At 49.3% G+C, this 15,719-nt stretch overlaps 1 protein-coding gene across 2 annotated transcripts in view; it reads right to left on the reverse strand.

The window, feature by feature from the left end:
* Window positions 1-15,719, reverse strand: part of VRK2 (VRK serine/threonine kinase 2) — a 148,222-nt gene that overhangs the window by 105,464 nt on the left and 27,039 nt on the right. For both annotated transcript variants that reach the window (XM_075339369.1, XM_075339368.1), the window contains exons 6-8: window positions 7,591-7,702; window positions 7,194-7,286; window positions 877-1,009 (exon numbers count right to left, since the gene is read on the reverse strand). In XM_075339369.1, coding sequence (XP_075195484.1) covers window positions 877-1,009; window positions 7,194-7,286; window positions 7,591-7,702 — 338 coding nt within the window. The remainder of the gene's footprint in view (window positions 1-876; window positions 1,010-7,193; window positions 7,287-7,590; window positions 7,703-15,719) is intronic.

Genomic DNA, 15,719 nt, shown 5'->3' on the forward strand with positions numbered 1-15,719 from the left:
ATTCTGATGCAGCAGAAACCGTCACTAGTATACCTGGCTGCACTAAGAATTCACCCCCATCCTTCTTCGCACCAGGTTACTGCTGCTCAGCTGCGACAGAAGCGGCAGACGCGCTCAGCTCAGCTACAACAAAGCGGCAGAAGCGCTCAGCTACAACAGAGCGGCAGAAGCGCTCCGCTACAACAGAGCGGCAGAAGCGCTCCGCTACAACAGAGCGGCAGAAGCGCTCCGCTCAGCTACAACAGAGCGGCAGAAGCGCTCCGCTCAGCTACAACAGAGCGGCAGAAGCGCTCAGCTACAACAGAGCGGCAGAAGCGCTCAGCTACAACAGAGCGGCAGAAGCGCTCAGCTACAACAGAGCGGCAGAAGCGCTCAGCTAAAAACAGAGCGGCAGAAGCGCTCAGCTAAAAACAGAGCGGAAGAAGCGCTGCGTTCAGCTACAACAGAGCGCCAGAAGCTGAGTGCTTCTGCCGCTCTGTTGTAGCCGAGCGCTTCTCAGCTACAAGTGCTCAGTTACAACAGAGCGGCATAATCTCATTTGTTTGATACGGTTCTTCATCCACTTTTAGCATATTTTATGACTGACTTTTAGCAGTCCTGTTTGGATAGAAATATTGTAATAGATAGATAGATAGATAGATACAGACAGACAGACAGACACCATATATAATTCTACATACAGATATCAAATAAAATATTGCAGCCCCGTCCAGGTAAATTACAGGACAGAACGGCGCACACAGACAATTCAGCGCACGCCACAGAATAAGTTACGTGTGGCAGAGTGCGACTGTAAAAGATCTCCGCTCACTTTACACATTATATATTCTTTTAATTAAACTACTCATACAGTAATAATAATAAAAAGGAACATACCAGCCCCCTTGTGAGCATCTCTGCTGGTAAACTCAATTGTCCCATTGTGGCATTTTCTTGGGTCTTCTTTATATTCTTTGTGTTTCCCATTGGGGCAGTATCTGTAAGAAAGTCCATAATCTGCAAGATAAACCTGGAAGCCGAGAACAGATAAATGAATAATGCTTTTGTCCTTTGAAAGTATAACCTTTATAATTAAGCCTTAAGAAACTTACAGGTTAAGGACAAGCTTTGATCTACATTTTATTAAACCAAATGGCGCCTCAAGATAAAATATGCACATCTGGGGGCTATAACAGTTACCCTTCCACTTTAAATCCTTCCCATCAGTCATATCTGGTTTCTGAATTTAGCCATTTTTTCAGTTTTTTTCCCTCTCCTTTATCTCCCAAGTTTTCATCTCTCCAGGTGGGTATCTACACATCATAAACTGCAATGTGTCTTTTATGTGTCCTCTCAGTTTATATCTTAGAAGCTCTCGCATTTCACGAAGATACTTTATCCGATTAGAGCGTTTGACTTAATTGTGTAAAGGTTTGTAAAGTTTGTCATTTTCAACACACAAAGCAGCGCGGCTAATATAGAATGCATAAAGTAATAAAAGAAGAACACAAAGGCGGACAAAACATCATCAATTAGAATTTAGGAGATTCATTTCCATAGGTCCTTTCTTATATAAAAGACATCTTTTCCACTTTTTATTAGACATGAATGCATAAAAAACAGAAAAAGTACAAGCCAACACTTTTGTCTAATGGATGAAACTTCTTTTTGAAAGGGCCGCGAATGGTGTAAAAATAGTAATGGACGTCAGAGACCGTGACCTTCAGAGAAATGCTACCAAAAAAGATGATGGCAATGGTCAGCAGCTATTGGGACATTCACTTGCAGCTGCTAATTTTTTGATCCAGACTTGCCTCTTAAAATATTCCCAAAGAATTAAAATTGCAGTAAAGCAAATGACATTTTAACATTGGCTTATCAATCCTTTTTATTTTTTTTTTCAGCATATTTTCATGGTAGACTTAACAGGTTTTCCACTACTAATGTGAACCCCTTTCTTTTATCCTAACTCTTCCTAACCAACACTTTCCTGATATACTTCTGCTATCTACTCGGCTCCTGTAAGCTGATCTCTAACAGGCTTGTAAATATCTTTATTGTTGTTGTAGCTTTGATCCTTCAGGTCTGGAGACCAGAATCAGACCAGTTGAGCAGGGCACTGGTGGAGGCGAAGAGTAGAGGGAAGTGTGATCTGGGCATGTGTAACCAGATTGCGGTCGCTCACAGAGAGGCAGCCCCACCCCCATCACTGACGTGACGTTCCCTGCTCAGTTAAGCTGGTGTCACACACAGCGACAACGACAACGACGTCGCTGCTACGTCACCATTTTCTGTGACGTTGCAGCGACGTCCCGTCGCTGTCGCTGTGTGTGACATCCAGCAACGACCTGGCCCCTACTGTGAGGTCGCCGGTCGTTGCTGAATGTCCAGCTTCATTTTTTGGTCGTCACTCTCCCGCTGTGACACACACATCGCTGTGTGTGACAGCGAGAGAGCGACGAAATGAAGCGAGCAGGCAGCAGGAGCCGGCGTCTGGCAGCTACGGTAAGCTGTAACCAGCGTAAACATCGGGTAACCAAGGGAAGACCTTTCCCTGGTTACCCGATATTTACCTTCGTTACCAGCCTCCGCTCTTGCTGCCAGTGCCGGCTCCTGCTCTGTGCACATGTGGCTGCAGTACACATCAGGTAATTAACCCGATGTATACTGTAGCAAGGAGAGCAAGGAGCCAGCGCTAAGCAGTGTGCGCGGCTCCCTGCTCTCTGCACTGTGACATGTAGCTGCAGCACACATCGGGTTAATTAACCCGATGTGTACTGTACCTAGGAGAGCAAGGAGCCAGCGCTAAGCGCGGCTCCCTGCTCTCTGCACATGTAGCACAGCGACGTTATGATCGCTGCTTCTGCTGTGTTTGACAGCTAAGCAGCGATCATAACAGCGACTTACAAGGTCGCTGTTACGTCACCGAAAATGGTGACGTAACAGCGACGTCGTTGTCGCTGTCGCTTAGTGTGAACCCAGCTTTAGTCCGATTCCGGTCTTCAGACCGCAAGGATCAAAGCTACAACAACAAAGAAAGGTATTTACAAGCCTGTTAGAGATAAGCTTACAGGAGCAGAGTAGATAGAAGTATAATAGGAAAGTGTTATTTAGGAAAAGTTAGGATAAAAGAAACCGAGTTACATTACTAGTGGAAAACCTATTTAACCTATAAAATTTGCATAGGATGGAAACTGCATGTGGATGTGACAAGGACTGTAGACTGTAAAATTTGCTTCAAAATCCAGGACAGATTTTTTTTAGTGTACCCTATTATAAGTAGGTCCATGGCAAATCTATTCAGTGTTGGAGCAGTGCCACAGTTCTTGCAGTGGCCATTTCTCACTTGAACAGGTCTTGTGTTGTGATGGGCGAGCACTACATTGCTCGGGTACTCTGTACTCGTAATGAGCAGTTGAGTATAATAGAAGTCAATGGGGAACTCGAGCATTTTTCTGGGAAATCTTCTGGAAAAATGATTGCATCCCCCATTGACTTCATTTATACTCAGGTACTTGAGTAGCGCCCATCCAAGCGTCCAACTACTCGTTACGAGTAGTGAGTATGGCAGTGCGCACTCATCACTAGTTCTGTAATGTGGACTTTCTAAATCACAATTTTTTTGACCAGCCTAAAAGAAAATATTAACATCTACAAGGAGTTGTGGATTTGGCTGCACAAAATTCCCAGATCGCAGCCTCTGGAGAGCCAGGAGAGGCTGGAGTGATGTCAGGAACAAGCAGATTTCTTCTTTTTTCATTGTGTTCCTTTTAAATAACTTAATTTTTTTAATTATATTATATATTTAATTGACAACTGATGCACATGTTGCACCTTAATGAACTGTCTATTTCCCTTGACTAAGGCCCAAGGAGGGAGAAAGGACCAAAAGCAGCCTTCAAGAACAGGATGTAGTATCCATAGTACAAGGCAGGATAGTAGTCGGGAAACAAGGCCAAATTTAGGATCAACAAAAGATAATAGCAATCCAAATTCACTGGCGCCAGTAAGGATAATCCTTCTTAGAAATATCCTGTCTTTGGACACCAGTTGCACCCAGCTTCTTGGCACGGTCGTAAAGGCAGAGGCAAGTTTCAGTCCATAAACAAAATGTTGATTGACTAAATACAAGTTGATTGACTTCTACTTAATGGCCTGTTCACACAGGCAAACACAAACTACATGGTATCAGCCACACCTCCCCCGAAACCGGTGAGAAGTGCTGCTGACAACGAAGATTTTGGTGCTGGGAGAAATATTCCGATTGACCAATAAATTAGTCTTTTTCTTGTTCCTTGGCTGTTTGGCAATGATTATGTTCTTAAAGGGAACCTGTCAGCAGATTTGGGGCCTATAAGCTGCGGCCGCCACCAGTGGGATCTTATATACAGCATAATAACATACTGTATATAAGAGCCCAGGCCACTGTGTAGAATGTAAAAATCACTTTATAAAATACTTACCTAAACGGTCACTAGAGTTTGTCATATGGGCGTCTCCGTTCTCGAGTGCTGATGCCTCCTCTTTCGGCCATCTTCGTCCTCCTTCTGAAGCCTGGGTGGATGACGTGTCCTACATCATCCACACTCGCCGGTCCCGCGCAGGCGCACTACAATACTTTGATCTGCCCTGTTCATGTTAGAATGCTGTATATAAGAGCCCACTGGTGGTGGCCGCAGCTTATAGGCCCCAAATCTGGTGACAGGTTCCCTTTAAAGGGACTCTTAGCACAGAGTGACTGTTCAAACCAGGGGCTTGGTGTACCCTTGGTGTGGCCAATCAGTTCAGTGCACCTCCCCACCTACTTCTTTGCCTCCATCTCCGCCCTTCTCTGGGTCTATGGAGCCAGAGCTTTCGATCAAAGATGAAAAAGGTAGAGATGGAGGGAAAACAAAATCGGTTGGGAGGGGTACTTAGAATGTTTGGGCACCCAAAGGTGCAATCAGCGCTTGTACTTGGGTTGAACAGTCATTCTATGCTGACAGTCTCTTTAAGAAGAAATCAGGAGACGTAGAACGAAGAATACGGAGCAGGAGGAAGAGGAGAAGCAACTGACACGGTCATCGCCAGGAGCCGAACGCAAGAAAGCAGCGCTAAAAACCAAAAGAGGGGAAGTACCAGTGATTATTCTATAAAACTTATGGAAATTCTCTGTTAAATGAAATGAACACATTAGGACTATAAACCCACTCTCCAATTCTGTATTTCTACAAACATCTGTAGACCCCGTGCACCGCTGCCGACTATATTGGAATTCTTGGTAACGCGACTATAAAATAGAATTTAAAATTGCTGTGCGTAAAGAAAAAAAAAGCTTCCCTGTTTATGAGGTTAATCAGTGTTTACCACATACAATGTCCTTAAATTATTCCGCAGAAAATGCCTACCTGGTTTTTTTTTTATTTTAAAGAAAACGCTATTTACTGCTGGGTGTGCTGCCGGGCGCACAATAGAAAAAAAATGTGAAAAGGAGTCAAAAACGATAAAGTCAATAAAAAAAGGCAATGTTTTCATTCCCATTCAGATTTCCATAGCAGCTGCATATTCAAAGCAGCTCATTTTATTTGCTAAAATATGTTAAAACATGTTAAAATAGCAATGCATGGTTTTCCTGCTTGAAAATAAATCATCCCCCATTGTAAGCAAACCAATGGCATTATACACCGAAACATGTTTTATGGAGAGTCAGATTTGTTAATCTATGCTAATCTGCATAACACTTTCAAGCACTGAAAGAATATAAGGGAATGAATCTAGCGCCTGGAAACTTGGGAAATAGCACTTCAGCTAAAAATAGACCCGTATATCACACCGGAAAAAGCCCAGAAAAGAGGAATCGGCCTCAAAAATTAGGAACTGCAGAAATAACCACTTCTATGCCAGGATAGGATTGATTTTTATTTCTGAACTCCATCTTATTAAAATAAGGTTAGCGAGATTTCTTCACTTTTTTGTATAATTACGTTCACAAATCGAGGATACCCATAAACCAAAAAACTGCCATCACCCGGGTATATGATCATTTTATCTCAAGGGTACCTGTCATTTCAGGTGACTTCTCAGAATAAGCTGTCCTGTGTGTGTACATAAGTAATATCACTATTTCTGGGTATTATAGGACTAGTTTCCTGAATCTTCACAGGTTTTCTATTTTAGAGCCTAATGGAAGAGAACCAGCTGCTAGCATGTCTCCTATACACTGCACACACAGAGATGGATTCTTGACACTAGCTATGGAAGAAGATGTGGCTTAAAAGGGGTTGTACACTACTAGGACAACCCCTTCTGATTACACGTTTCACCCAGGTAAAATAATAAAGCCTATACTCCCCTCTCGTACCAGTGTCGTTCCAGCAGTGCCACGGCTCGTGTTACCAGGGCTCACATGAGGTTGTGACAACACGCGACCCCAGTGTCCAATCAGTGCCGGCATCTGTTTTCCCATCTTCAGACCAAAAGAGCTAAATAACAGGAAGTGAGAGCTCACTTCCTGTTGATTGCTCATTTGGTCCTAAGGCAGGAAGAAGGAAACCGACGCTGATTGGATGCTGGATTAGAGTGATGTCACAACATCTTGTGAGCCTTGGCAACACGAGCCGTGGCACTGCTGGAACGACACTGGTACAGGAGGGGAGTATAGGCTTTATTATTTTACCTGGGTGAAACATGGAATCAGAAGCAGACAACCCCTTTAAAGCAACAATTTGACTTGCCTGTTCTGCTTGTCTCAGATTGTGACTCTCGGGTGCTCATCATGCTTCCCCCCCCGCTATTCTGCGTAAACTCTAAAATGTGGTGGGCATCACCTGGCACATGCAGCCGTTGGGGGAGCGTCACTTAGCACGGGCAGCCGCCGGGGGGGCGTCACCTGGCACGGACAGCCGCCAGGGGGGGCGTCACCTGGCACAGGCAGCCGCCAGGGGGGGCGTCACCTGGCACAGGCAGCCGCCAGGGGGGGCGTCACCTGGCACAGGCAGCCGCCAGGGGGACGTCACCAACTGGCAATAACAGTATTAATCAGGATGGCACTGATAGATCAGAAGAAGTGTAACAAAGAATAAGTAGAAGTGTCCCATAGGATACAGACTCAGGATGTCGTCCATGTATTAGTCACAGTGGACCAGGTTTATCAAGTGATTGTGTCTCAGTATTAATAAATCTCCCCACTATTCTTTTCAAAAAGCATCTACTTAGTACAAACTAAACTAAGTTACCTTGCTGGGATCCGAAGTGTGAAGTAGAATATTTCCTGCTTTAATATCCCCATGTACGTACTCCTGTTCATGTATGTACTCTAATATATCCAGCTGTAATACAAGCAACAAATGGAAAAACTGTTAAGATTCTGCACATTGGGTTTGTGTATGACTCTTTGCACATAGACAAATTTCCCTGCTAAATTTACAAAAAAAGACAACTTCCATTTATTAATTTATTTCCAAGTTCCTAACATTTTTGCTTTTCTGCTCAGTACAAGGTCTCCAAAATGATCTTGCTATAAACTATCTTCCTTTGCCCTTGAAGTCTTCTTCTGACAGGTCTCTGTAGCTTTCGCGTGGATAATGCAATGGTGAAATTCCCCTTTAGAGCATTCCCACACTCTATACTTACCATACGTATGCCAATTTGCATTACGGTTTTTACAGGCAATCTGCCACTGTTGTTCATCTGCAACTTCTGAAGATCCATGCCCAGACGATCAACCACCATGAATCTGTAACTGCTGATAGTGGGGAAAAGAAAGAAAAAAAACCAAATCAGTATGCATCCCAACAATTGTAATAGGACATAACCCCAGTACAACACACACTCAGTTCTGCTATTGTCTCGAGACATAAATACCAATGGCAGATGGCCGGGAAGAGACCACAAAAGAACAATAATCGGAGCTGAAATACCAAGAGACGTTCCACAGTTTTATGGCAGACACAGGATCATCATGAACTCGATGCAGGAATATTTGTCTACAAGTGAACGGATGTGTCCACAGGGCCTTACTCCAGCAAGCAAGAAAGAATTATATCAAAATACGCAGCAGAAAATTATTAATGAGGAAAATTGAAATAAAAATAAAAAATGAAAAAAAAAAAAAAAAAATTAATAATAACGATATTATATATATATATATATATATTATATATATATATATATATATATATATATATATATATATATATATACACTAGAAGGTGGCCCGATTCTACGCATCGGGTATTCTAGAATTTACGTATTGTGTAGTTCATGTATGATTTTTGTTATATATATATATATATATATATAGATAGATGTTGTTGTGTGTAGTTACCAAGTGTTTGTGTAGGGGCTGTACATGTTCTGGGTGTTGTCTGGGTGTGACGGGGGGTGAGAGCGGTGTTGTATGTGTGTTGCGTTGTTTGTGGAGCGCTGTGTGTGTGTTGCGCGGTTTGTGTGTTGCGCGGTTTGTGTGTGTGTGGTGTGTTTTGGGGGGGAGGTATGTTTTGTGCAATGTGTGTGTTGTGCGGTATGTGCGTATATTTGTGTGTGCCGCGGTGTTTGTGTGTTGGGTGTTGTGTGTGCAGCGTTGTCTGTGTGTGTGGGTGTCTGTGTAGGGCAGTTGTTTGTGGTTCCCAGTGTGTGTGTGTGTGTGTGTGTGGTGTGTTGTGCAGTGCGCGCGTGTGTGTGTGTGTGTGTGTGTGTGTGTGTGTGTTGGGGGGAGTTGCGCACTCCCAAACGTGCTCCATCCCCCATGCAGCGCACTCCCCATCGTGCTCCATCCCCCATGCAGCGCACTCCCCATCGTGCTCCATCTCCCATGCTGCGCACTCCCAAACGTGCTCCATCCGCCATGCTGCGCACTGCCAAACGTGCTCCATCCGCCATGCGGCACACTCCCAAACGTGCTCCATCCGCCATACTCCGCACTCCCCATCGTGCTCCATCCCCGATGCTGCGCACCCCCCCTCATCATGCTCCATCCCCGATGCTGCGCACCCCCCCCATCGTGCTCCATCCCCGATGCTGCACCAGCATCAGCCTCTCTGCCCCCAGCATCAGCTTCTCTGCCCCCAGCATCAGCCTCTCTCCTCCCAGCATCAGCCTCTCTCCTCCCAGCATCAGCCTCTCTCCTCCCAGCATCAGCCTCTCCTCTCTGTCCCCAGCATCAGCCTCTCTCCTCCCAGCCTTCCCCAGCATCAGCCTCTCTCCTCCCAGCCTCCCTCCTCCCACCCTCCCCCAGCATCAGCCTCCCTCTCCCAGCTTCCCCCAGCATCAGCCTCTCTTCTCTCAGCCTACCTCTCCCAGCCTCCCTCAGCATCAGCCTCCCTCTCCCAGCCTCCCCAAGCATCAGCCTCCACCAGCATCAGCCTCTCTCCTTCCAGCCTCCCCCAGCATCAGCCTCCGCCAGCATCAGCCTCTCTCCTTCCAGCCTCCTCCAGCATCAGCCTCCCTCTCCCAGCCTTCCCCAGGATCAGCCTCTCTCCTCCCAGCCTTCCCCAGCATCAGCTTTCTCCTCCCAGCCTCCCTCAGCATCAGCCTTCCCCAGCCTCAGCCTCTCTCCTTCCAGCCTCCCCCAGCATCAGCCTCTCTCCTTCCAGCCTCCCTCAGCATCAGCCTCCCCTTCCCAGCCTTCCCCAGGATCAGCCTCTCTCCTCCCAGCCTCCTTCCTCCCAGCCTCCCCCTCCCAGCCTCCCTCAGCATCAGCCTTCCGCTCCCAGTCTCCCCCAGCATCAGCCTCCCCAAGCATCAGCCTCCACCAGCATCAGCCTCTCTCCTTCCAGCCTCCCCCAGCGTCAGCCTCTCTCCTTCCAGCCTCCCTCAGCATCAGCCTCCCATTCCCAGCCTTCCCCAGGATCAGCCTCTCTCCTCCCAGCCTCCCCCTCCCAGCCTCCTTCAGCATCAGCCTTCCCCTCCCAGTCTCCCGCAGCATCAGCCTCCCCCTCACAGCCTTCCCCATGATCAGCCTCTCTGCTCCCAGCCTCCTCCAGCACGCCGTGCTCCTCTGCCGACACTCACACACCCGATCGCATCCACTCACACACACCCGATCGCATCCACTCACACACACCCGATCGCATACACTCACACACACCCGATCGCATACACTCACACACACAGACACTGACGATATCGCATATACGCGCTCACAGTCACAACATCCGGAGATACCACATGCTTCAGGCCATGTGATCCTCCGTCAGGTCCTGGAAGGTCACAACAGCACAGTATCGAGGCCGAGAAGCAAGCGATATCGCCGGATGCTGTGAGTGTGTGGATGCGATGTGAGGTGTGTGTGAGGTGTGTGTGAGAGTGAGTGTGATCTGATGTGTGTGTATGCTTGTGTGTGTGCTGGATCTTCCGCAGCAGCAGGACCTCGATGCGCTTGTAACCATGCGAGCATGGTTACCAACGTATCCACACCACTCCCGTGCGAGCGGGGGCCGGGGGGGGAGGGGGAGGTTGGGGGGGGGGGGGGGAGTACAGTACTCACCTCCGTGACAGCGGTGTCAGTTCGGGGAATGCGCGGGGGGAGGGAGGGGGCGGGGCCAGAGCTAGCGTGCATTGCGTGAGGGGGGCGGGGCGTGGCGTGGCCGAATTGCCAATGCCTGCAGGGTGCCGGGGCAAGAGGCCAATCTGTGGGGGGGGCGTAGCCTGGGCGAGCGGCTGGCCAATCCGTGTGGGGGCGCAGCCTGGGCGAGCGGCCAATCTGTGTGGGGGGGCGGGGCCATGGCGAGCCCAGCGGCCAATCAGCTTTGTGTCACCGTAAGGACACAATTTTGGAGCATGACAGACAGACAGACAGACAGAATAAGGCAATTATATATATATAGATATATATATATATATATATACTAGAAGGTGGCCCGATTCTACGCATTGGGTATTCTAGAATTTACGTATTGTGTAGTTCATGTATGATTTTTGTTATATATATATATATATATATATATATATATATATATATATATATATATAGATGTTGTTGTGTGTAGTTACCAAGTGTTTGTGTAGGGCGCTGTACATGTTCTGGGTGTGGCGGGGGGTGAGAGCGGTGTTGTATGTGTGTTGCGTGTGTTGCGTTGTTTGTGGAACGCTGTGTGTCTGTAGCGTTGTGTGTGTGTGTGTGTTGTGCGGTTTGTGTGTGTGGTGTGTTTTGGGGGGAGGTATGTTTTGAGCAATGTGTGTGTTGTGCGGTATGTGCGTATATTTGTGTGTGCTGCGGTGTTTGTGTGTTGGGTGTTGTGTGTGTGCAGCGTTGTCTGTGTGTGGGTGTCTGTGTAGGGCGTTGTTTGTGGTTCCCAGTGTGTGTGTGTTGTGCAGTGCGCGTGTGTGTGTGTGTGTGTGTTGGGGGGAGGTGTGCACCTTCCATCGTGCTCCATCCCCCATGCTGCGCACCCCCCATCGTGCTCCATCCCCCATGCAGCGCACTCCCCATCGTGCTGCATCCCCCATGCTGCGCACTCCCAAACGTGCTCCATCCGCCATGCTGCGCACTCCCAAACGTGGTCCATCCACCATGCTGCGCACTCCCAAACGTGCTCCATCCGCCATACTGCGCACTCCCCATCGTGCTGCATCCCCCATGCTGCGCACTCCCAAACGTGCTCCATCCGCCATGCTGCGCACTCCCCATCGTGCTCTATCCGCCATGCTGCGCACTCCCAAACGTGCTCCATCCCCCATGCTGCGCACCCCCCATCGTGCTCCATCCCCCATGCAGCGCACCCCCCATCGTGCTGCATCCCCCATGCTGCGCATTCCCAAACGTGCTGCATCCGCCATGCTGCGCACTCCCAAACGTGGTCCATCCGCCATGCTGCGCACTCCCAAACGTGCTCCATCCGCCATACTGCGCACTCCCCATCGTGCTGCATCCCCCATGCTGCGCACTCCCAAACGTGCTCCATCCGCCATGCTGCGCACTCCCCATCGTGCTCTATCCGCCATGCTGCACACTCCCAAACGTGCTCCATCCGCCATGCTGCGCACTCCCAAACGTGCTCCATCCGCCATGCTGCGCACCCCCATCATGCTCCAACCGCCATGCTGCGCACTCCCAAACGTGCTCCACCCGCCATGCTGCGCACTCCCAAACGTGCTCCTTCCGCCATGCTGCGCACTCCCAAACGTGGTCCATCCGTTAAGCTGCACACTCCCAAACGTGCTCCATCCGCCATGCTGCGCACTCCCAAACGTGCTCCATCCGCCATACTGCGCACTCCTAAACGTGCTCCATCCGCCATACTGCGCACTCCCCATCGTGCACCATCCGGCATGCTGCGCATTCCCAAACGTGCTCCATCCGCCATGCTGCGCACTCCCAAACGTGCTCCATCCGTCATGCTGCGCACTCCCAAACGTGGTCCATCCGCCATGCTGCGCACTCCCAAACGTGGTCCATCCGCCATGCTGCGCACTCCCAAACGTGGTCCATCCGCCATGCTGCGCACTCCCAAACGTGCTCCATCCGCCATGCTGCGCACTCCCAAACGTGCTCCATCCGCCATGCTGCGCACTCCCAAACGTGCTCCATCCGCCATGCTGCGCACTCCCAAACGTGCTCCATCCGCCATGCTGCGCACTCCCAAACGTGCTACATCCGCCATGCTGCGCACTGCCAAACGTGCTCCATCCCCCATGCTGCGCACTCCCCATCGTGCTCCATCCCCCATGCTGCGCACCCCCCATCGTGCTCCATTCCCCATGCTGCACCAGCATCAGCCTCTCTGCCCGCAGCATCAGCCTCTCTGCCCGCAGCATCAGCCTCTCTCCTTCTAGCCTTCCCCAGCATCAGCCTCTCTCCTTCTAGCCTCCCCCAGCATCAGCCTCTCTTCTCCCAGCCTCCGTCCTCCCAGCCTTCCCCAGCATCAGCCTCCCCCAGCATCAGCCTCTCTCCTTCCAGCCTCTCCCAGCATCACCCTCTCTCCTTCCAGCCTCCCCCAGCATCAGCCTCCCTCTCCCAGCCTTCCCCAGGATCAGCCTCTCTCCTCCCAGCCTCCGTCCTCCCAGCCTTCCACAGCATCAGCTTTCCCCTCCCAGCCTCCCTCAGCATCAGCCTTCCCCAGCATCAGCCTCTCTCCTCCCAGCCTCAGCCTCTCTCCTTCCAGCCTTCCCCAGCATCAGCCTCTCTCCTCCCAGCCTCAGCCTCTCTCCTTCCAGCCTCCCTCAGCATCAGCCTCCCCTTCCCAGCCTTCCCCAGGTTCAGCCTCTCTCCTCCCAGCCTCCTTCAGCATTAGCCTTCCCCTCCCAGTCTCCCCCAGCATCAGCCTCCCCCTCCCAGCCTTCCCCAAGATCAGCCTCTCTGCTCCCAGCCTCCTCCAGCACGCCGTGCTCCTCTGCCGACACTCACCCACACCCGATCGCATACACTCACACACACACCCGATCGCATACACTCACACACACCCGATCGCATACACTCACACACACCCGATCGCATACACTCACACACACAACCGATCGCATACACTCACACACACAACCGATCGCATACACTCACACACACCCGATCGCATACACTCACACACACCCGATCGCATACACTCACACACACCCGATCGCATACACTCACACACACAGACACTGACGAAATCGCACATACGCGCTGATACTCACAACATCCGGAGATATCACATGCTTCTGGCCATGTGATCCTCCGGCAGGTCCTGGAAGCTCACAGCACAGTATCGAGGCCGAGAAGCAAGCGATATCGCCGGATGCTGTGAGTGTGTGGATGTGATGTGTGTGTGAGGTGTGTGTGAGGTGTTTGTGAGAGTGAGTGCGATCTGATGTGAGTGATGATCTGATGATGCGTGTGTGTGTGCTGTTATGTTTGTGCGTGTGGAAGTCCCGCCGCTGCAGGACCTTGATTTACTGGTAACTATGCAAGCATGGTTACCAGCGCAACACGTCCCCCGCTCGCACGGGAGCCCACACCTGCATACGGCGGCGGCGTACGCTGATGTGGGCTCCCGTTGGTGAGGGGGGAAAGGGGGGGGTGGGGGTGGGGGGGGGGGGGGGGGGAGTACAGTACTCACCTGGGATTCGTGGCTCCGTGACCGTGTCAGTTCGGGCAATGCGGGGGGGGGGGGGGCAAGAGCTAACGTCTATTGCGTGAGGGGGGCGGGGCGTGGGCGAGTTGCCAATGCCTGCAGGGTGCCGGGGCGAGAGGCCAATCTGTGGGGGGGGGCAGAGCCTGGGCGAGCGGCTGGCCAATCCGTGTGGGGGCGCAGCCGGGGCGAGAGGCCAATCCGTGTGGGGGGGCGGGGCCATGGCGAACCCAGCGGCCAATCAGCTTTGTGTCACCGTAAGGACATGTCACGGTGACACAATGTCACCGTGACACAATTTTGGAGCATGACAGACAGACAGACAGAATAAGGCAATTATATATATAGATATGTATGTGTGTATATATATATATATATATATATATATATATATATATATATATATATATATATATACACACATATATACACATATATACACACACACACATACATATACATACACACACACACATGTATATAGATCTTCGGTCAGTAAGTGGTTAGCATTGCAGCACTGGGTTCATATCTCACCAAGGACAACATCTTCAAGGAATTTGTGTGTTCACCCTGTGTTTGAGTGGGTTTCCTCCCACACTCCACAGACATACAGTGGCTTGAGAAAGTATTCGTCCCCCTTGAATTTTTCAACCTTTTCCCACATTTCAGGCTTCAAGCATAAAGATAAAAAAATTAAATATTATGGTGAAGAATCAACAACAAGTGGGACACAATTGTGAAGTTGAATGAAATTTATTGCTTATGTTAAACTTTTGTAAAAAAATAAATAACTGAAAATTGGGGCGGTGCAATATTATTTGCCCTCTTTACTTTCAGTGCAGCAAACTCACTCCAGAAGTTCATTGAGGATCTCTGAATGATCCAATGTTGTCCTAAATGACTGATGATAAATATAATCCACCTGTGTGTAATCAAGTCTCCGTATAAATCCACCTGCTCTGTGATAGTCTCAGTTTTCTGTTTAAAGCGCAGATAGCATCATGAAGACCAAGGAACACAACAGGCAGGTCCGTGATACTGTTGTGGAGACATTTAAAGCTGGATTTGGTTACAAAAAATTTCCACAACTTTAAACATCCCAAGAAGCACTGCGCAAGAGATCATATTGAAATGGAAGGAGTATCATACCCCTGCAAATCTACCATGACCCGGCCGTCCCTCAAAAATGTCATCTCAAACAGGGAGAAGACTGATCAGAGATGCAGCCAAGAGGCCCATGATCACTCTGGATGAACTGCAGAGATCTACAGCTGAGGTGGAAGAGTCTGTCCATAGGACAATCAGTTGTACATGCACAAATCTGGCCTTTATGGAAGAGTGGCAAGGAGAAAGCCATTTCTCAAAGATATCCATAAAAAGTGTTGTTTAAAGTTTGCCACAAGCCACCAGGAAGACACACCAAACATGTGGAAGAAGGTGCTCTGGTCAGATGAAACCAAAATCAAACTATTTGGGCACAATGCCAAACGATATGTTTGGCGTAAAAGTAACACAGCTCATCACCCTGAACACACCATCCCCACTGTCAAACATGGTGGTGGCAGCATCATCGTTTGGGCCTGCTTTTCTTCAGCAGGGACAGGGAAGATGGTTAAAATTGATGGGAAGATGGATGGAGCCAAATACAAAACCAATCTTGAAGAAAACCTGTTGGAGTCGGCAAAAGACCTGAGACTGGGACAGAGATTTGTCTTC

Source organism: Anomaloglossus baeobatrachus, chromosome 3 (assembly GCF_048569485.1).
Source record: "Anomaloglossus baeobatrachus isolate aAnoBae1 chromosome 3, aAnoBae1.hap1, whole genome shotgun sequence".
Classification (NCBI taxonomy): domain Eukaryota; kingdom Metazoa; phylum Chordata; class Amphibia; order Anura; family Aromobatidae; genus Anomaloglossus; species Anomaloglossus baeobatrachus.